This window comes from Lepisma saccharinum, chromosome 4 (assembly GCF_977018435.1).
Source record: "Lepisma saccharinum chromosome 4, izLepSacc3.1, whole genome shotgun sequence".
NCBI classification, from domain to species: Eukaryota; Metazoa; Arthropoda; class Insecta; order Zygentoma; family Lepismatidae; genus Lepisma; species Lepisma saccharinum.
The window spans coordinates 103,997,547-104,020,096 of NC_139232.1; the positions used below are offsets into that span (position 1 = coordinate 103,997,547).

The following is a 22,550-nucleotide window of genomic DNA, read 5'->3' on the forward strand; positions in this document are numbered from 1 at the left end:
TCGTAAAAGTTGGTTTCTAACAAAAAAAACAGCAAATATGTAAGAAACTATGTAATGTACGTCCTTAAATCACTGATCGAAATTCATAGCTCATGATTTCCTCTACAGATTGATTTTTACGTATTTCGAGCTTCTAGTGTCAAGGGTTGAGGAGATATGTAGTTTAAAGCAAAGTCATGTTTTCCCTATATTTTACATGTTTCATTTCTTATGATATAATACATTGTGTTCTGCAGTGTTTCGTTCCCTTCCGTTTGTTACGTGTTGTTTTTGTTCGTTAAAAATGTATACACACAGTAGCAGCGATTAGGTGTCTGAACTGAGTAAGGATTGGGGGGGGAGGGCATGGACAATTTAATTTCTATATACTGCAATTAGAAAGAATCGTATTGAAAATTGAATTCGGACAAATGATTTTGGGTCACATCCACTGGTAGGCAAGGTTTAGCATTAAGAGACCATAGTGAGTGGACAAAAAGTGTGTATGGGGGGGGAGGGGCATTGCTCACCATGACCCATGTCCAATTGCCGCCACTATCAATACATTGAAATATTAAGATAGAGTTTTTAATCAGTCACTTTGCCAGAATGTCCATTGCAGAATTTTTCGTAGATACCTGGTGATAGCATGTTCAATTTCATCATTTCCTGTACATACAGACGTGCACTTGTAGCACAGGTGTTGCCCCTTATGCAGCAAAGGAGAACACATGCATAATTGGTTGAAGATGTAAACTCCACATTCCATTACGCTCGGCTTTAATGAAATTCGGAAGAATATCGATCATCCTAATGTATTGCATTAGCGCCTACTTCTGAATTAAACAGGCCAACGATTATTGAACCTATCTCAGAAACATGTTCATTTGCAACATGCAGTTTACTGCTTCAAGTAGCTTGAATAGTGTTTCATATTCTATGATATTATCCCTTGTGTCTCTGGCTAAGGCTTTTTGGAATCTATTTGATCTGTTTTAGTTTATATTACGTCGTTTTCCGCCACCTTTGCTTAATCACGAAGATAAGGTTGGATGAATGGACAATCACAAACATATATGGACCACACAACACGAGTCCATCAGTATCAAATCTTGCGGCAAATAATCGAAAAAGGTGATCATCCAGGGAAACCAGCGATTTCTTTACTTCCAGATATGCATTCAATACACATTGCAATATATTTGTGGCCACTCAAAGAGGTAAATCACACAAATAGCATCACATTGATCAACCAATATATCTGAAAGCACACTGCATGGTAGCCAAAGAGAACTCAGGTAGCTCTCTGAAGCAGCCCATATTATGTATGGGTGGGTGGTCTTCATATCAAGTTCAATTTCCTGAGATTTGTTGCTTATCTAATGGCAGGTTCAGGCCTTCAACAAATCCTTGAGATCATTTACGGAGGTAATTATGTTAAACCTACGATAACCAATGATCACCGGAAGAAGCCCTCACTTCCAAGTAGTGCACCTTGGACTGCATTTTGAAGACTACCGAGACTCCGACGTTTGGACTCACAGTCAGTGTAATCCTCTGTGGAACTCGTATTGTCGTCCATATTCTCCCTTCATCCATCTCAGCATATCATCATCAGTCCTCGTGTTAGCCAAATTGACAGAAAAACGACGTACTATAAACTAAAACAAATCAAATCAAACCGAAAAGGCCATAGCCAGAGACACGAGTCATCTCATATTTTATACAGCACTCTTCACGCTACTTGAAGAAGCAAAGTGCATTGCAAATGAACATATTTCTGAGATACGTTCAATAATCGTTGGCCGACTCAGTTCAGAAGTAGTCGCTAATGTATGAGACGGTGTATTAAGACTTCCGAAAGGTTGTGGAGAACAATGATGTTGAAGAAAGGTAGCCACACAGAAGCCATTTTGAGTGGTGCAGATGTAAAAATCGCCTTACCTAATGTGATAAATCAACGTTGGAAATTACCGAGAATGATCGAAGACACCGTTAACACGCAGGCGAACCTCCATACAGGAGTGGTCAGTGTGAAGCGTCATGAAGAGAGGTATGTCAAGTTAGAATATATATAAAATGACATGCACGTCCCATTTCATCCAATATATCTTTATTCATCGTCGTGACTAAACGAAAAAGTAGAAACGCGACTTTGTACTACTTTAGTATGTATTTACATTTTCCTTGTGCAAGCTGTACGCACTACATAAATTTAACTTAACACACACTTTCTCTTCCCTCAAAATCATGTATTAATATTCACTTCCTTACGTTAGTATACAAATAACTCCTAGTAGTTGATCAGACACAAGAGAATTATACATAATATGTATAGTTTAACAAACCAAATATTGCACATGCAAATAAAGTTGTGTCCGGCTCATTTTGACCTCCAGTCTCTCTATATATATGCATGTACTCTGTTTCAATCTTTCATTTCACTTACTTCTCCCAGGTATTTCCTCACTTCCTGTCACACTTCATTTATCTTTATTCTGTTGTCTACCACTTCTATCACCTCCCTTCCTGTTCAGTTCAGCCATTTGTCCCTTGGGTTTCGTGTAGAGGGGCAGTTCAGTAGGATATGCTCGTCCGTCTCCTCTCCATCGCACAAAGAACATATATTTTCCCCTGCTTCGTTTCTCTTCCTTAATTGTTTCTATGTACCTAGTCTGAACCACGCCAGCGCGCCTCTTTCCCTTTCCCCCTCAATATTGGTATATTTCGATTTCCACCATTCTCATTACTCTTAGCTGTTCCCTGATTGAAGCCTTCGTTTGGCAGTCTGCTCTGATTTGGTTTTCCGTTGAAAACCCCCCTTCCTCCCTCTTTCCATAACCAACACATTCCGCTATTGTATAGGAGATTTTTCCCTTCCCAACCCCAATTGTGAACGTTTTCCTCCCTTGTCTGTATTTCCAAACATTGTCCCATGAGCGTAGTTTGGCCCTCTTGTGATAATCTCATCCAATATTTAACAACCCTCATCCGTGCTTGTACCGTGTCTCTGTTCAAGCCCAATTCCTTGAGGATCCCAAAGTGTGCCGTATATCTGCTTACGCCCATTACCCTCTTACAAAATTCTGTTTGTGTGCCGGTTGTTGAGTTGTCCCCTCTTAACTCCCACAGTTCTACTCCATAGTTTAATGTTCCTAATATTATTGATGAATAGAGTGTATGTGAAGTTTTTAACCCGCTGATTAAACCCCCCGTATGTCCATGTGTCCTGTCTGCTAAATATGAAGCCATTTTTGAAGGGAACGGTTTTTCTTAATGATTACATTCATTTTATATTTGTTGCACCCCTCATATATGCTATCTATGCACCTCTGTAAACCCTCTATTGTGTTGGACAAGATGACTATGTCGTCTGCATACATAAGGACTGGTATACTTTGCACTCCTATACATGGGATTGAATCCTGGTCCTTTTTAATATCATGTGCTATCCAATCTATGAACAGTGAGAATAGCACTGGTGATAGGATGCGACGTTAAAGGCAGTGAAAGAGTAAAGAGTATAAAAATGTTATATCATGTTCTTTAGTCAACTTAGTATCCGATCTATTTACATTGCACAAATCCAAAATATTAAACAAATGTGTGGGAATGTTGTTGCATTCGATGGGGTCTGCCAATCCCGACTGTACTGCAATGCCGGGCCGACAGGTGGTGAGGGTGTAAAATGTTAGCACCAGGTATCTGCAATGGACTCTAAAGAAAAGTAACGGATTTAGAACTGTATCTTACCGTATCATATTAGTTGAATGTATTGACAATGGCGGTGATTAGACGTGGGGGCATAGGGAGTAGTTCCTCCCTTCTACATACTCCTTTCGCACACCGCGTCGTCATTTGCCAAGTAAATGTTAGAACGTGAGAATTTTTTCCGTTGAGTCGACTCATTTCAATCACGAATCGGCCAATATTTCAGTTTTTGCCATTGCAAGACGAACATAATTGGAGACTTGATGACGTCATTCCTGAGGTGTGTGACACGATCAGGTCATTGTTCCACGCACGTGAGTAAACTTTTAGTTGTTATTATGAGTCAGAAATATTTTTTACAGATAGACTATGTGACTAATATTTGTTAATGTTCAATTTGATGTGTCCACATATGATTTTGTGAAATTTATGTCTTTTGTGGGAGCTAGATTTTTAAAAAAATATGTTGTCGTAATTTGCCAACATTGTGAGTTATGTGTTAAGATTATAAAGCAATGAGTTCGTGAGCCAATATTGTTACAAGATATTTGGTACACTTAAATGTACACATCTTAAGGTTTTCCTTGTTTTTTTTGTGTATTTTAAGTTATTTTTTATCCAAATGTATGTAGTGGCGTACCCAGGGATTGGTGGTAGGGTTAAAAGCCCCTTAGAAAGAAATAATTAAAAGGAACTAAAACGTAAGAAGAAGTATGAAACTCTTGGGCAAGTCACTACGTGCGTGCTCACGCAGGAGTATTTATGTGAGGGGGGGCTTGGCGTCTGTGCAAGAGGGGAGGGACGTGGCGTTTGTGAATGCTATTCATATCTGTTTCTAATTTTCATTAGCTGTTATATTTTACAATTTATGAAGGTAAGAAATTACATATATTTTCTCCTCTATTGCAGGCTCTAAGGATGCCAAATTTTGACTAATGTAATTGCTACGAGAACTGAATGACAGTCAGTGATTTATCCACACAACATGGATGACAAGGGAGTAGAGAGCTTTAATGGGAGGTGTTGACAAAATGGACTTCATTTTTTCTTTGTAAAGAATATTTTTCAAATCATGAAGTGTACCTTGGAAGTAATATTTCATTTCGTTGACTTATTGATTTGCAGTTGGAATAAGAGAACCTAAATTATGCTTCTAAAAAAATAGCTTGAATATGAGAGAGAGAGAGAGATATGCAACGTGAAAGAGAATCTTCAAAAGAAATAAATGATCTGTTGAACATCATTGATTGATTGATTTAATTTATTTTACTTCGCGTTTTGTGCCTCTTGGCTAATTTGCGAAGATGGGGATGAGTGATGAAATGATGATATTGATGAATGGACATTCACAAACAACCAAGCCCGAGCGGGATTCGAACCCGGGACCCTTGGCGTCGCAGCGCGATGTGCTAACGACTCGATCACAGGGTCCGGCTTGTTGAACATCACACGCGACATTTCAGAAGCTCTAATTGTGAGGAATGATAATAGGAAACAGGGTACTCTTGTGAAAATGGGACGCCCAATTCACCAAATATGGGAGATGAGGATTTAGTTCAAAAGGGCAACAACTTATAAGAAAGTACGAGTCCCAAGAATAATATATTTGAAGTGACGCCAAAGAAATATGTGTGTTACGATAGGTTCCAACATATGCCAGAACATTCACATGGTTGAGAGGTACACTGTACAGTGGGGGATTGTTCATGGTAATGCAGGATTCAGTGTTCACAATGTGATGGACTATGTTTTAACAAGAAAAATAATTGTTTTAGAGATTGTGATGGGAAATTATGAAGAAAAGATGTTATATTCTTTCAAACCAGTAGAACAATAACCCCGTAAAGATGATATATTTTATCATGCATTGCTAATATCTGCAAAAAATCTACTTCATACAATTTCTAATAATTTGTTACCTATATATTATTGTATAATGTAATGTATACCACGATCATTATAAACATTATAAATGTGTCAATATTGCAACAGAAGTGTGCGTGAATGGTATTCATATGTAGAAGGAGTACAAACACGATGAGCTCCCTTCACTCACAGTGACGTCATTTACCAAAATCCGATTTTTCAATCTTTACACACACAATGTATTATATATATATATATACATATATTGTAGAGATATGGTGATTAAAAATACGAGAAAACCTCGTCAAGAAATTATTTTATGCTTGTTTATTCACTGGAATTGTCCGACCAGCGAGCAATCTCAAGAATGCGCAAACTTAGCAACTTCCTCGAAGCATTGACTGTGACGCAAATACGTGGATCTGCTAGAAGCATCTGGACAAGAACATCATTCGCCTACCAGGTATGAACAAGCGTAAATAACCTTCAATTCAATCTTCCATATCTCCTTCCTCTTAGTCGGAGCAGGTTCAACTCACAAGTATATTTAAGCTCTACTTAAATGTGTTATTGAAGCATCGCTGTGACCTCAGATCCCTGGTAAGACGGGATTACAACATGGTGGAGGTATTTCAGGCTCTTTTTTCAATTGAGTACCCTTCTGTACAAATTGTTTAAATTAAATTAGTCCCGCCCTCCCACTTTGGGAGTATCTCACAAAATAATTTTTTAGTAGTCACAACTTAATACTCCCACAGTACGCTTAAGATGCGTCAGACCCACTGACAATTTTGGATATTACTATATGAAATACAACCCTTCTTTTCTATGGTGTCGTCCCCCCCACAAAATCTAGTTCTTTGGCATAATATTCATTAAGTACGTGCTTAAGCATCATTCACACGGGAATTGCTTGTATTTATTTGAAAAACGACATGTAAATGAATTAACTAACTGCATACCCCTACTTTCATTTGTTCTTTGGTCAGCGCGACGAACTTTAATCTATGAATACGTCACAGATAGCATTGCACAAACACCTAGATGCCTCCCTCGACCAAATCATAGAGTTAGCTACTGCAATTCAGGCGGGCACGGTACAATCACAACCCCTATCACCGGCCCTCTTCCCCTCCACTAACAATGTTAAGATCTGCTAACAGAAACTACCCCCAATTCTTACTAGGATTAGAAACACCCAGCAGAACCCGAGACCAATCCTTAGCAAGCACCCCAACTAACATTCCAACTAACTCTAACAGTACTAATAGAACTGATAGCGTTACTGCAGAAATTTCCACCACTGACATGGGCACTCCAATCCCAATCCGACGCATTTCAGCGGAAACGACCCCAAAGAAGTCGAACCATTTTTCCTGAGGATACAGAATGTAGCTCACGCCGCTGGATTGTCGGAAGCAAAGCGAAAAAAGATGTTGCCTTATTTTTAACGGACACAGCTCTGACTTACTTTCACGATATACAGAAAAGACCTAACTTCACGAACTTGACATATACCCAAATAAAAAATGAGCTAAGTGCCCTGTTCAAAGGCGCATTCCTCCCTGCAGAGCCTGTCCAGATTGTCTTAGCGCGCAATCAGTTCATTACAAAGCCCATTCACGCATATGTCATTGCTAAGAAGGCATTGGTCCAACACTATTTCCCGCACGCCACTGAGGAACAGACTTTATCCTATATAATCCGGGACTGCGAGCTAAATACATAGGTTGCTTAACTAATAAACGCTTTGCCAAAACAGAGAAATTATTAGCCTACCTACAAAATTTCCAAAGCCAACAGTTATTCATTAATTCCCGCATGATGGAGGAGACCTTCTATCTACACGGATGATGTCATAATTTATAGTTCAAATCTCCCACACATGATTAACATACTGGACAGAGTGTTCCAAAAGTTAAGAAAAGCATCCCTTATATTATCACCTTCTAAGTGTAGGCTAGCCTTTACTAAAGTAAAAGTCCTTGGTAATCTGGTATCTTAAAAGGGAATTAAGATTTCTGAACATATTCTTAAAGCCATTTTGGAATATCCCATCCCTAACACCAAACGCAAGCTTCGTAGTTTTTTATGACTTGTAAATTTTATTTGGAGATTTGTGCAAGGATTTGCAGGACCGACAGAATGTTTATTCAAGCTTCTCAAAAAGAATGTCAAGTTTGAATGGACTGACGAACACCAGGAAAGTTTCGAAACACTAAAACAAATGATAACTTCAGCCCCTAGACTCCGCCCTTATGACCCTAAGTGCCCCTCATATGTGTTGATTGATGCATGCGCAGAAGGCATTGGCGGAGCGCTGTTACAGTCTGACGAAGAAGGAAATTTACATCCCTGCGCTTACTGCTCGAGATCTTTAACACCACCAGAAAAAAAAGCTGATACATTTTCCCTTGAAATTGCAGGTGCTTATTATGTTCTGAAAACTTTCAATTTTTTTGTTATGAATCAACGTTCTCACAGACAACAAAGGATTATCCTATCATCGTTCAACTAAACACCCTAGTTCCATTTTGGGAAGAAGAGCACTTTATTTTCAAAATTTTGACTTCGAAATCAGGCATATCAGGGCCAGTAAAAATGAATTTGCGGATTCACTTTCCCGTGCAAGCTTACCGCTTGAAAGGACTAATCCTGACAAGAAGAATGACGATGATGATGATGCTCTGTTCTCTCATCAAGTATTCCATACACAATCAGAAGATTTTGATATTAGCACCGAACAGCGTAAAGTCCCTTATTTAAGAGACATTATTGATATTTTAGAAAACAAAGATCAAGCTAGTAATCCTAGGCTAGAAAAACTCTTCTTATGTACTCAAAAATGGCGTGTTATACAGGACAACAAGAATCAAAACAGGATGTCGAAATAGGCTTTGCGTCCCCCACGCATTAAGAAATCAAGTTTTCGGTCTTATTCATACACATAAAATGAATGGAAGTCACCAAGGCGCACAGAAATCATATAATTTAATGCTTATGCGCTACTTTTTCCCTAACATGAAGAAATTTGTCTAGGATAAGGTTCGACATTGCATCCCTTGCCAGATCTCAAAGAAACCACACGGTTCAACCCCACACCCTCCAGACATTTCCCCCTGCCCCTCTTCCATTTCAACGAATTCATCTTGATGTCTGTGGACCTCTAGTTTCTTCTAAGACACATAAATAGAAATATTTTCTATCAATAGTCGATAGTTGTACTAGATACGTCATTACAGCTCTTTTGGGTAATCATGATGCACAAAACATAGCAACAGCTCTAGTTGAGAAAGTATTTCTAGTCCATGGTCTCCCGGAAACTATTTATTTAGATCGCTCAACACCAAATTCAAGCTTACTTTTACGGGAGTTAGCCAATATTACCGGCGTACAGCTCAAATTTGTAGACACCTGTGCACATTTCACGAACGGGTTAGTTGAGAGTTCATTTAGCTATATAAAGAAAGTCATGAGAGTTGTATTGGAGAAAAAGGATGCATGGTGTGAGTACCTGGCTAGTGCCACGTACAGCCATAATATTACACTCCATTCTGGATTACGTCAGAGTCCATATTTTACTTTGTTTGGCTATAACCCAAGGATCCTAGCAGACGCAGTCGTCTCTTCGAATCCTGACAATATCTCCCAGACAAACACACAAAGACTTGAACTCTTGACATCCATACGTAAGACCGCTCATAAGAATTTACAAAAGAGTTTCGAACAACAGAAACAGTACACAGATCGCACTTCTAGACAAATTCAGTAATCACCAGGACAACATGTGTGGTTCCTAGATTCCAGTCAGATTCCCGGCGTTTCTAAAGCTTCTGCGTCCTCCTATAAGTACAAAGGAACTATTCTTCGAAAAGTTAACGAGAATTCCTATGAAGTTACTTTCATTGATGGCAGGAACAAACAGAAAATTGATACAAACACGGTTTCTAGGTTGAAAGCCCGCTACGACTAGTGCCATGAAACTCCGCTAACATATACACTAACATTCATTAACACTCCACTCCCGATATCACTCTCTTTAGCCTCCTCGCTACGTACATTGCACATGCTAACATTCCACGCTCCAGCATTTTCCCAAGCCAACCCCCCCCCCTCCCTCTTCACTTCCCGTGAACGCAATGCACTTCTGCATCAGAACGAACTCATTTTTATTTTAAAAGCCCAGGATTACAGAACGCCCTCCTAATCACCGGAACATTTATAATAAGAATTCCTTGCCTAATAATTAATTCTCCCTGATATTTTAATATTATTTTTATAATTGGCGATTATACGCATAGTAATAGTCTGAACTTATCACTTAGCTGATTTGACTCATAAGTACTTAGCGCGTTTATGGTTCTAACTAGCAAACATTTTTTCCCCCATTTGCTGGTACATATACGCTCAAATGAAAAAAAAAACAAAAACAAGAATGAACGAAAGAAAGAACAAGATGAACGATTTAAATGAACTGCGTAGAACTTGCTGAACTTTTGGCTTTTGGCCATATCATTTTTTTTATTTGCGCTCAGGTGTAACGCGAACTGCTTCTTTGTAAGCTGCAATGCACTAAATATGTTAACAAACATATAATAAATATAGGCAAATGTTCCCACTCTCTCCTTTGATTTTATAGTTAAACTATTCATAGCACATATCCCATCAAATTAAATACATACTCTCTTTTTCCATGAACTTTTTATAAATCTATTAGTTATTCTTTTTCACTTATTTTTCAATTTTTCATTTTTCTTCCTTTGCGCACATTACATGTAAAATTCTTGCAATTATTTCTCTATACGACATTTACACATATTACAGACGGAAATGTCTCGTAATCACTTAGTTCGTTCTATTATCACTAAACTCCCCTTTCTTTTCTCATTTCAGACTCCCACCACAAGATGTATCCCGCTCATTATGCTATTATCGCAAACATCGTGCTAGCTCTTATCGGCATTCTTATTTTATTGGTTTTATTAATTACATCTTGTTGTTGTTCCCCCAAATCACGTGTTACAACACCCTAAAAACGATTAAAGAAACCTTCTATAGGTTCCCCAATTGCTTTACAATCAATTTCACATGCCCCGGAGACAACAGTTATTCCCCCACCACCCCCTCTTCCCCCGCCCACTTTATCCTCTGGTACGAAACAAACAACTATTCATAACCGATGTACCACAACTTTTTCGAAAGGACGTAGACTTCCGGTACCTCCAGTGGGGCCGCCTCCCCCGCTCCCTCTCCTGGCGTGTCCGGCTATTCCCCCTCCTTCCCCGTGGCCCCCCGGCGAAATTTCCCCCTGTAAACCTTTCATTCATAAACAGGTCCTCTTAAAAACTCTGCATAATATAAGTAACACCGCCCCTTCGCCGTCACTTCGATCAGATACTGCCTCCCCTCCCCCTCGAAATTCTGTTGAGTTTATTACTCGCCACCATTTATTATAACTCTGCTCCGCTCCCTTTTTCATTTTTCCAAATTTTTCCTTTTCGCTTGTTTCATTATCATCGCCGCGACTGCTTATGGATTATTCATGTCAAACTGTTGCTTTTGCTTACGAGAGATCTTGGCTCTTTGAAGTGAACGGATGACAATCTTGTGGAAATCCAACGTTGAAAGACCCTCTCCCGTCTGGAACGATCCGCTGATTTTTTCATCATCCCGGCCGCGCCGCAGTACTGCAACGTTTTACAACTATCCAACTCAGAATGTCACCCCTCAAGCTGGCATCTCCCACTCCAGCGCACAGCGACATCATACGCTCGAGATTCACCTTCGTCTGAATGTCATTCCTATGACGTCACGGAGAACCCCCTCGGGAAAGACCCTCCCACCAAGTGCTTTTGCCTCGCTCAAATGACGTCACACTCATGCGTTTCGTATGTGAACATTTCGTGTACATCACCAGGTTTGTGCCCACGGATGCTGTTGTATATTTTAGTGTATTTATATTTTCCAGCCCTGTGTGAGGTACGCTGCTACGATTATCGCTATGATATGACATTACTTTGCTATAGTGAGCCCCGCCTCTAGCGACATACAGTCTGTCGCGTTGCCATAGTCGCGATCGCTCGATGCTCCGCCCCGCCATGTGCTTGGTTGTCAGTGTACTTTGGACTGTGCAAACAATCAACAAACCCACGTGTGTTGTGCAAAGTTCTTCTCGCTGTGTTATGACCTGTGTTTTCCGGCTGTTATAGTATTTTCGTGTTTTATTCAAACCTAGTTATATTTCAATACTATTCATTTATATGGCTCAAGACTTCGTTCGTTAGTACTCCAACTATTTGAGTAGACAAGAGGCTTTACCCTACAGTTTTTTTCTACGTGTTTTGTTCAACGGTGCTTTGTGATATGAATAATTTGGTGATATGAATATTTTGGTGATATGAATATTTGGTGAATAGTTTTGGTGTATTGGTGTTCTACGGTTTGGGAATTTTAATAAATGATAATTTTAAATCTAACCTCCTCTGAAATGGTTGATCGACCATCAAAGAATGGATCGATGGACTTAACAAGGGGAATGTAGAGATATGGTGATTAAAAATACGAGAAAACCTCGTCAAGAGATTATTTTATGCTTGTTTATTCACTGGAATTGTCCGACCAGCGAGCAATCTCAAGAATGCGCAAATTTAATAACTTCCTCGAAGCACTGACTGAGAGGCAAATACGTGGATCTAACATGATCCAGCGTGTTCGAAAGGTGTAATAACCTTTCGAAGCAAAAGATTATAAAAGGAAGCTCCTCCCGGAGCTAGCTCTCATTACTCTTACAAAGAACAAACTACAACGACGGGGTACGAAGTTTACGGCTGCATAAGTCTGCAGCCATTCGTGCGGGATTGCTGGGAATAGTGAGTCAAGGGTCACAGTATCGAACCTTGGCATCAGTCACGATTCGGTCTGCTAGAAGCATCTGGACAAGAACATCATTCGCCTACCAGGTATGAACAAGCGTAAATAACCTTCAATTCAATCTTCCATATCTCCTTCCTCTTAGTCGGAGCAGGTTAAACTCACAAGTATATTTAAGCTCTACTTAAATGTGTTATTGAAGCATCCCTGTGACCTCAGATCCCTGGTAAGACGGGATTACAACAATATACATACGTACTTACAAAAAATCAGATATTTGTTTTTAACAACAAGAGAAAATTATGTGAGCGAAAGACTTTTTGTCCCCGCACTAGGTGTCTTAATGCTAAGCATAGCCTACCAGTGGATTTGATCCAAAATCATCTGCCCAAATTCAACTTTCAATACGATTCTTTCTAATCGCAGTAGGCCATATAGATAGTAAACTGTCCATGCCCTTCTCCCACCCCCCTCACTCAGTTCTGACAACTTATCACTCTTACTGTGTGCATACATTTTTAAGAAACAAACGCAAGTGAACGAAACACTGCAGAAAATAACGTACTCTATTATTTTCTCAGCAATATCATAAGAAATGGAACACGTAAAATATAGAGAAACACATGACTCTGCTTTAAATTGCATATCTCCTCAACTTCTGTCACTAAAGGCACGAAACAAAAAGCAATACGTAGAGGAATTCATCAGCTATTAATTTTGTTCAGTAATTTATGGACGTAAAATACTTAGTTTCTTACATACTTGCTGTTTTATGTGTTAGAAACCAATTTTTACGCTAATTCTAAAAATGAAAGAACATATCTGAATCTTTCTAATTCAATTAAGATACACGTATATGTTAGCTCTACGTATTTAACAAAAGCATAATTTATTAACTTTTCTGCTCCTTCAATTTGGATATCTTCACTTTTTGTGTTCAATGCACCGCTCTCGAGATATTACAGTTTTTTTTTTAGTTTTCAAGGTGAATTTTTCCTGCCATTTTCCAAGATGGTGGATTTTCCCCAAACATTTGGATGGTGAATTTTTAATGTATTATTCACTACACCATTTTGCACAATCTGGCACAAAAAAACATTTGTGTTGCAAAATATTTCCTGGTTAGGTCATTTTTTTCCCGTTCGTTTCCTCTACTATAAGTTAAAACACAATGTCGTATCAATCCCTAAGATTGTATATTTATTTTTATTAAAGTCTCTCTGAACGCTTCACGTTGACCAGGGCATTCACTTGTTTTTCTCAGTTGTCTCAACCTCTGTGGCATGTTTACAATGCATTGTGTTGTGCCATGCAAACCTCCTGAGCATTCAGGAAACAGGTAATACTTCTGGTTATAGAGTCAGCGGTTTTGCATGGTAGCAATAAAATAACAAGATTCGGCATAGAGGAAGAGCTCGATGGCCTAGTAATATAGAGGTGAGACAAGCTGAGAGGGGACTGACTTTTGGGATTGAGTTGAGAGAGAGAAGGTGGTCAGCAAGGCAGTAGGTCAGAAGTGGAACGACGCTCTGGTCGACGAATTGGAGAAGCTTACAGAGGACTTCGCTTATTTGATTCAGCTAAAGACTTCAGATAGACAGGTAATTATCCTACACCCAGCCATGATTCAGGTTCAACGGTTCAGAAAATCCAACGAGTGACCATTGTCTTTTCTGTAGTAAGTTCCTTAGTGTGATTTTGTACCTTTCGCATTGCCAAGCGATAACTCGTCATGGCAATGACGAGTGGTCTCATCAAGAGGATGAATGATGAGTTATTTACATCACCCCAGCAATTAATTTGCATAAACAACTGGTTCAGATCCCCTCATTCTTTAGAATGACACGTGGTGGAGTGCTTGAGGCCTTTTCATTTTTTTCAGAAAATGAAAAGAGTTGCAGTTAATTTTTTACCAGTTTTCAATTCAACCCCACCCCAAAATTTTGCTCATTTGTTTAGTTTTTAGTATGACCTTGCCACAATTGATTTTGAAAATACATAGGGCTTAAAGGTTTCTAACATTAATGGGGGAGAAGAATTCATATATGCCATGATAGATGTCGAGCTTTCACCTTGCTGATGAACTCGATGAAACATTAGATCAATTATTAGATATAGCACGAGGAACTACAAGCTTTAATTTAGATGTCAACGGTCCAACTGCAAGTTCCACCCCCAAATTTAAACGTAGCCCAATATTAACTAGACGCCTTCAGCGACAGTTATTAGAACAACAGGAAAAGGAAAAGCAATTAGAGTACCAAGGTCAGGATATTAGAGATTTAGGTCCAACACAATTTGTAACTATGGCTCAGTCTCAGTTTGTTCCCCCAACTATTTTAGAGGGTATCCCATTTCAGGGGATAGCCGGGGAAGACGTTTCGAAATTTTTAGACAAAGTAGATAGCCTTGCCATCTTAAATGGTTGGAACAGCGCAGGAAAGCAGGAATTATTCCCAGCTCTCCTGGCCGGACCAGCTTTACGATGGTACCAGACTTGGAAAGATGCTCCAGAAAATCAAGATAGGTCCTACGAGGATATACAACAAAAATTTAAGGATGAATTTACAGGGTCCTTGGATCAACTCCAGATCGAGGAACAAATTCGATATAGGTTGCATAAGGAAACTGAGCCAGTTACAAATTATGTAAGGGACAAGCAGTTACTTTTACTTAAGGCAGATCCCAAAATGAGTGTTCAACAGCAGATTAAACAGATTATATTAGGACTGCAGGTGGATTACATGAAGGATATCCATCATAAAGAGTATGAATCAGTGCATGCGTTGCTTAAAGATCTACAATCCTTCGAAAAGCTTCAGTTTTTGATGAGGCAGCGCAAGCTGAAAGAGTTGAGGTGCGAAGATCAAAGGGACAGTTTATTCCTTCCTTTTCAGAATAACAATCTGGCTACTGCTGAGTCTGCACAATCGCGACCTACTTCTGGGATCGAAGCAAGATTCAATGCCTTGCAAAAGGAGGTCGAGCAATTGAAATCAGCTAACAATCCTCCAAGTAACAAAGCTGAAGTCCAGGCTCAGGAAACTGGTCTGGGAGCAAGATTAGCGAGTCTTACTTTTAGACTGGATAGCATTGAGGATCAGAAACAACACCATGGCACCGATTCATCTAGTCAGAAACAATTTAGAGACCCATGTTATAGAGAGAATTATCAGACAGGGAATAATTATAGAGGTTCCTACAAGGGTAACAATCATAGACGAACACAGTACAATAGGGGGTATAGGGATGGACGCCCTAATAATAACAATTCAGATCGCAATAGGCGATATGGCAATACCCAACAATGGCGAGGACGTGGAAACTTCCGCGGACAGAACTCGCGGGGTTCCTCGTCTTCAGCAGGGCGAGGCCAGGAAGACAGGGAAGAGCAACGGGGGAGACCACACTGCTCTATTTGCAATTACCCTAATCACTCGGCAGCCACTTGTTTTCAGAACAAGGAGGCTTTAAACAAACAGTGACTGCCCATAGAAGAGACGTATGCGCAGACTTTGTTGGAAAACAAATTTCGTTCTCTACTTTCCCCTATGAGGAATTAATTAACATTAACGCAGTGTTAGGGGGACAACGTCAGAGGTTTCTTGTGGATTCCGGAAGCCAAGTATCAGTTACCAGTGATCGAGGTATTCCTTCAACCGCCAAATGTTTTAAAATTCATACGGCCATAAGGGGAGTAGCAAAAGAACAAATTGAAATTAAAGAGATTGTCCTGTTAACATTTGCAATAAACGGCCGCAATTTTACCCATCCTTTTCGGATGATTCCAAATTTTGAACATGGGACAATCTTGGGAAATTATTTTTTAAGAGCTCATAAAGCAAATTTGGATTTTGAACCAAATCGACTCACATTGAGGAGATTTGGTACTCCTCCGCGGAACCAGTTAAGGACGGAACACAGAAAAACCTTTGACGTATCCATAAAAGTTGCTAGTCTGATCAGGGATCTATATGTGCCAGAATTTGTGACTTCCAGACAAATTAGAATCAAACCTAGATCTCATTTGTGTATTCCTGTCAAATTGACAAATTTTAGTAATCAGAATTTAACTTATTTAGAACCAGATTTACAGTTTCAAATGGACACAGGCTTAATGGTGCCTCGAGCCATTGTAAATCCGGAGTCATTTTTAATTTGGATTACTAACCCAAATTCTTACAAAATTAAAATTAGGAAAGGGGCACGCTTAGGTACCGCAGAGGCATGGCAAAATCCAGTACCAGCTTCGCGTCATATTGCAGATGACGAAGGACCTAACGTTTTGTGACCAAGGAGACTGGCACCGTGACAAAACCAGTGCACGACATTACTAAATTTGACATTAATCCAGCACTAGAGCCCGATCAACAGTTGCAACTTAGACAATTACTAGAGAGGTATGTAGATGTGTTTTCTTGGTCTGAGCAGGACATTGGTTGTGCCACTAATTACACGCATCCTATAAAGTTAAAGGACGATTCTGAATTTCACGTCCCAGCCTACCCTATACCTGTACACCTGCGTAAAAAAATTAATCAGCAAATTGACAACTTGCTAGAAGCAGGGGTCATCAGTCCTACGACATCACCCTACAATTCACCAGTTTTTCTTGTTAACAAGAAATCAGGAGCTTATCGCATGGTGCAGGATTTTCGATTACTTAATGCTAGGTCTGTTTTCGATGCAGTTTCGATAGGAAACATTTCAGAAATATTGCACAATATGGCCGGTAAGAGCTATTACTGTAGTGCCGACCTGAAACAAGGATTTTTTCAGATACCATTAGCGGAAGAATCGAAAAAGTACACTGCCTTTACTATACCAGCCAGGGTACAATTTGCCATAAATTTTACACCTATGGGACATGTGACATCTCCCGCGGCGATGACCCGATGTGTTCAGCTCGCTACAGCGGGTATGAATGACAATAACTTTGCCTTTTATATCGATGACATGTTTGTATTTGCTAATACATTTAAGGATATGTTGGTGAATTTAGAGAAAATGTTTCTATGTTTACGATCTGCCGGATTGAAATTAGCTGTACCTAAATGTTCATTTGGATACTACGAGACAATTGCCTTAGGCCACAATGTGGGCAGATATGGTTACCATATCAGCGATAGAATACTGTCATCCATTAAGAATTATAAGGTTCCTACCACCACAAAAAAGGTTAAAATGTTTTTAGGTCTTTGCAGCTACGTGAGGAAGTACGTCAAAAATTTTTCTGACATTGCATCACCATTACAAGGTTTAAATTGTAAGGGCAAGAAATTTACATGGGGTCCTGAACAACAATCAGCATTTGAGAAATTAAAGGAAGCACTAATTACTGCACCTGTTTTGTTACCTTACGATCCAGCGAAGAACACCAAGGTTTTCACCGATGCTTCATCTCATGCAGTCAGTGGCGTATTGATGCAGCCCAATGCAGAAGGAGAGTACTTGCCATGTGCGAACTGCAGTAGAACTTTGACAGACACTGAAAAAAGATTGAGCGTCATTGAACAAGAACTAACAGCAATTTTATATGCTTTCAAATCATTCAGCTTTTATCTTGTGAGGCACCATTTCGATTTACACACGGACAATAAAGCAATTACGTATATTAGGACATCCCGTAATTTAAGCTCAAAGCTTCTTCGATGGAGTAACCTTTTGGAGGATTTTTCATTTACTCCTAACCATTTCAAAACTACGGAGAACATCGCTGATCCCCTCAGCAGAGAATGTGGAGAAAATGTAGAGGATGGCAACATTGAAGAGGACATTCCCGAACCCAGGACACTTACATTATTTGATGCAACCACAGATGTCGCGGAACATCAGAGACAGGATTCATTTTTTGGCCCAATTATTAAGATTTTGGAAGACCCAGACAGGGACCATGGAACACTACCTTTATCCATCCAAAGGCAGGTTTATCATCATGTGTTAGAAGATGGTGTATTATATAGACAAGAGAAATTAGGAGCCACTACCAGGAAATTGTTATGCATTCCAATGACGTTACGTGATTCTGTGATTGAGACACTCCACGCTTCACCCATTGGAGGTTCTCATCTTGGATTTACCAAATGTTACAATGTTGCATTATCACGAATTTATTTTCCAAATATGAAATTATTCATACAAAGGAAAATCAGAGAATGTATTACATGCCAGCAGAATAAAGGCCGTCCAGGTCTACCATCAGGAGAACTGTGTACTTTTCCCGCACAGAAGCCATTCCAGCGGATTTGCCTAGACTTTTCAGGTCCATATCCTCCTTCATCCAATCTTCGTCACCGATACATAATTGCCGCAACAGATTTTGGGCCACGATATTTAATAGCCAAACCGGTTGCAGATTGTACGGCCAGTACAGCAGCTGAATTTGTGTATGAGGAAATAGTGTTACGCTATGGAACCCCACATGATATTTACACCGACCGTGGATCGGCATTCAAATCTAAGCTCTTTCAGGAACTTGGCAATAAATTGGGAATAACCATCAAGTTTTCGCCAGTAGGTTCACACAATTCGATAGGGCTTTCCGAACATTTCACAAACAGATCTAATGACGTAAAATCTACTACAAGCTCAAATAATATTAACTTATTTGCTCAAATCTGACCAAACTTCATAAAAAAAGTAGTCATACTTTCTATTCCCACAATCTATATAGGGGGTGAGGAGCAAAAGTACTCACCGCCCAGGCACCGGCACCTCCTTGTCCGGGTTCTCCGACTCCATCCACTTCTGGACTTTCTGCCTGTACTTTGCAACCTGCTCGCTGGCTCCGATTAATTCCCTTATTCTTCGTACATATCCCCTCGCCTGCTTTCTTGATAGGGAATCCCCTTCCTGGTCCTCTTCTCCCAGTTCCTGGTAGGCTGGGTTTGTCAGGTAAATGAGGTAGTTCTGCAAGGGACACCCAAACATTATTTTAGACAATGCAGCATTTTGATGCTAAGTTTCAAATTAGCAAGAAGCACAAAATATATAAATTCTTGTTATAAATTAAACACAAAAATCAAAATTATGAGTTTTGTGTATTACACCATGTCCCATAATACATTTTAAAAGTAACAGTGATGATGAAATGTATTTCTTCTTATCACAGATTTTTATCGTGAATACATTTAAATTGTGAATGTTATAAAATATGACGGTCATAATAACCTCCCCTGCCGAGCTGAATAAAATATAGGCATCGTACAATGGTTAACCTCAATGATACAAGTTCTTAATTATACACATCAAACAGTGACATAACATTCAAATTTTTAACATTCAAAACAACTTTTAATACTATAACAAATCTTTCAATGAATAAAGATCAATTTTGAAATACATTTTTACTCTTGCACATTTTTGTTAACATTCAGTTTAAATGTCCAAATTATACATTCCTCGAGGCAAAATAATATTTGGAATTAATGACACATTTTGATATTTCGGCAATAAATTAAGTAAGTTATCAGCTAATCGAACTTCACAATATTCGTTACCGTAACCCTTCCTATGAATGTCTTCTTCGGAACCTAGATTAACAGAATCATCCGCTGAGAAAATTCAAACGCCAACATTTTACAAGATCCAAGAAATACAAGAATTATAATTATTTGTGGAGCTCGAAACAAAAGGACATGATACTTCCTTACTACTTCAAATACTGAGTTCAAGAGTATACTTTAATTTTTATTTTTATTTTTAATCCTTTAAGATTTAATAATTCTTTATCAATAGTGGTTCAAGTTAGTCTTATTTTTTGTTGTTTTTATTACGATAATTAATTATGGCAGTTGTACTTGTGCTCTGAAGATCAAATAGGCGTGTAATTATGTAACTACAAATAAACCCACGGGGACAAGTTCATTACCTAATTGCATAATGGCATATTTAAATCCTACCACTTTTACACGCTGTTCACCCACGATACAAGCCAACTGAATTCCTTCCATTGGTTCCAGCTTTAAATTTGGTAGTAAACAACTTAAAGTGATCCAAACCTTATTATCCAACAAATTACATGGACTACCTGTGTCAATAAAACATTTAAGAAACAAGTCACTGATATATTCAGTACATAATGAATTGGTAACCGAAACTATATTCGCGTTTTTTATCATGACTACAGGATTTGGTTATATGGATGATAAGAACATCGACTAGAAGATACATGAATATGTTATGATTATTGTGACCAGTTAAGTGTGAGAACTGATGTTGTCACTGTTCGGAGTTGTACCCAATGACTTTCATTTATCATACAATTGATCTAAGCAACAGGGTACGATACGACATCATTTATATTGTCACAAATTCTTCCCTGTATTTCTGGTGCTTCAAGTAAAGGTGCAGGAGTTCCGTTATCTGTAACAGTCCACTCAGGCTCTGAGTCAATCCACTCCATCCAGGTAAAACTTCATCCTTATCAACGTCTAAATACTTAACATTATTAAAATCACCGAGACATGACTTAACGTGAAATAGATAATTAATTACAAGCATCCTTGGGCAGGGTGAATTGAAACGCATTTCCCCGCTTTCATTGTTTAATGTTCTCGCAGGCCTTCCACTAGTAACATTCGTTACTGTATAAGAATCTTGATTTAAACTAATATCATTGCAGTTCATTTCAAATCTGAAATTTCCATTGTTCCTTGCTGAAACCTCTGAGTTAGTGATTATGGAGTCACCTTGCAATTCTCAAGAAAAATAAATTGTTAAAATTTTCATCACCAGGTGCAAATATGGCGCTGAAACCTGGTGCAACAACATCCTTCTGCTTAATCATTGATCATGCAGTCTTACATTTACGAATGGTCATTGACGCATATTGAACATTGTTGAACTGACAAACTAAAAAAAGAAATAATTAAAAATGCACGTCTAACTTCTGGTTATTGTTATTTCAGAACCATATTTTCTCCGAATTAACGTCTTTAGATATAAATATAGAAATTACGGGAAATTTACCGGATAAAGAAGCATGTGCGACGAAAAGCAGTTTTGGTTAGCTGCCACATCAGCAAGGCGGACACACAGAGCATATGTGAGATGTGTACGAAAAACCATGAGAGAGTTTAGCATTTAATTTCCATCAGAATTACTATTGTTAGCTCCATTCTTTATAAGTTGTAAGTTTATAATGGTCCGCAGATAATAATCACACTGTATTTTACCTTTACGTTCACCAGTGCTATAATGATAATCATAATAATACCTTGAAATTCTCCCATGCATCTGTACCGTCAAGGGATGGATCAAAGATGCTTAGGAATTTCATTAACCATGGCTCTGCGGTGTCCAGGTCCCTCCTAAGAAAAAGCTGCATGCGAAGGCGGTGGGCGTAGGACAGTTCGCCTGACTTGTACAGGTAGGCACTGTAGTGGATCAGTTGGCCACGAGTCAAGGCGGGGATGTTCTTGAAGTTGTCGCTGTTCAGATACCGGATGATCAGGTCCCAGTTGTCGGTGTCGTAGTTAACGTAGTAGAGACCTGGAAGTTTTCCAGACAATGGTGTAAAAAACAAGAAAATATTCAGTACATACTTGAAAGGAAAAACTCCATTGTAACTATAGTTAGGGTATACTAAATATGCCTGAAGTTCAAGAAAAACTTATAGGTGTCTTTCACCTACGTCACAATCTGCTGAATTGAGACTTTGAGCAGTCCTGATGGATGCCAGTTCTTGTAAACATACGGAATTCAAGCGGGAGATTTGAATATTTTTTAAGATGGTACATTATGAAATATAAGCTCACGCTATTTCACATTTTCTTGTTTACGCAAATATGCCGGCTGTACTGATTCTGACGTCACATGAAAGTCGCCTGTACAGCATCCTTGTTGGGAAACTTAATAGTAAATAATATGCATGAAGGTCAAGTCTAAGTTGTAAGGACAATGCTGTAATGTTGACGAGGATGAGTGACTATATGATGAAATTGGACACTCACAAGGAACACACATGACCAGGTGGGATTTGAACCCTTGACGTTGTGGCGCGCTGAGATAACTACTCCTTTACAGAGGTCGGCTCAAATCTCTTGTGCAACGCGATATTTAACTATTAATTTCTTCAATGGACGAAAAATTAAATTTCAGATGATGCATTGGACCAGTTATCA

General features: G+C 39.0%; 1 protein-coding gene across 1 annotated transcript in view; it reads right to left on the reverse strand.

Annotated features, from left to right (window-relative positions):
• LOC145986694 (aminopeptidase N-like) overlaps positions 1 to 22,550 on the reverse strand; it is a 79,136-nt gene that overhangs the window by 19,846 nt on the left and 36,740 nt on the right. The window contains exons 5-6 of the mRNA XM_083121008.1: positions 21,644 to 21,918; positions 19,124 to 19,335 (exon numbers count right to left, since the gene is read on the reverse strand). Of these exons, the coding sequence (XP_082977134.1) occupies positions 19,124 to 19,335; positions 21,644 to 21,918 (487 nt within the window). The remainder of the gene's footprint in view (positions 1 to 19,123; positions 19,336 to 21,643; positions 21,919 to 22,550) is intronic.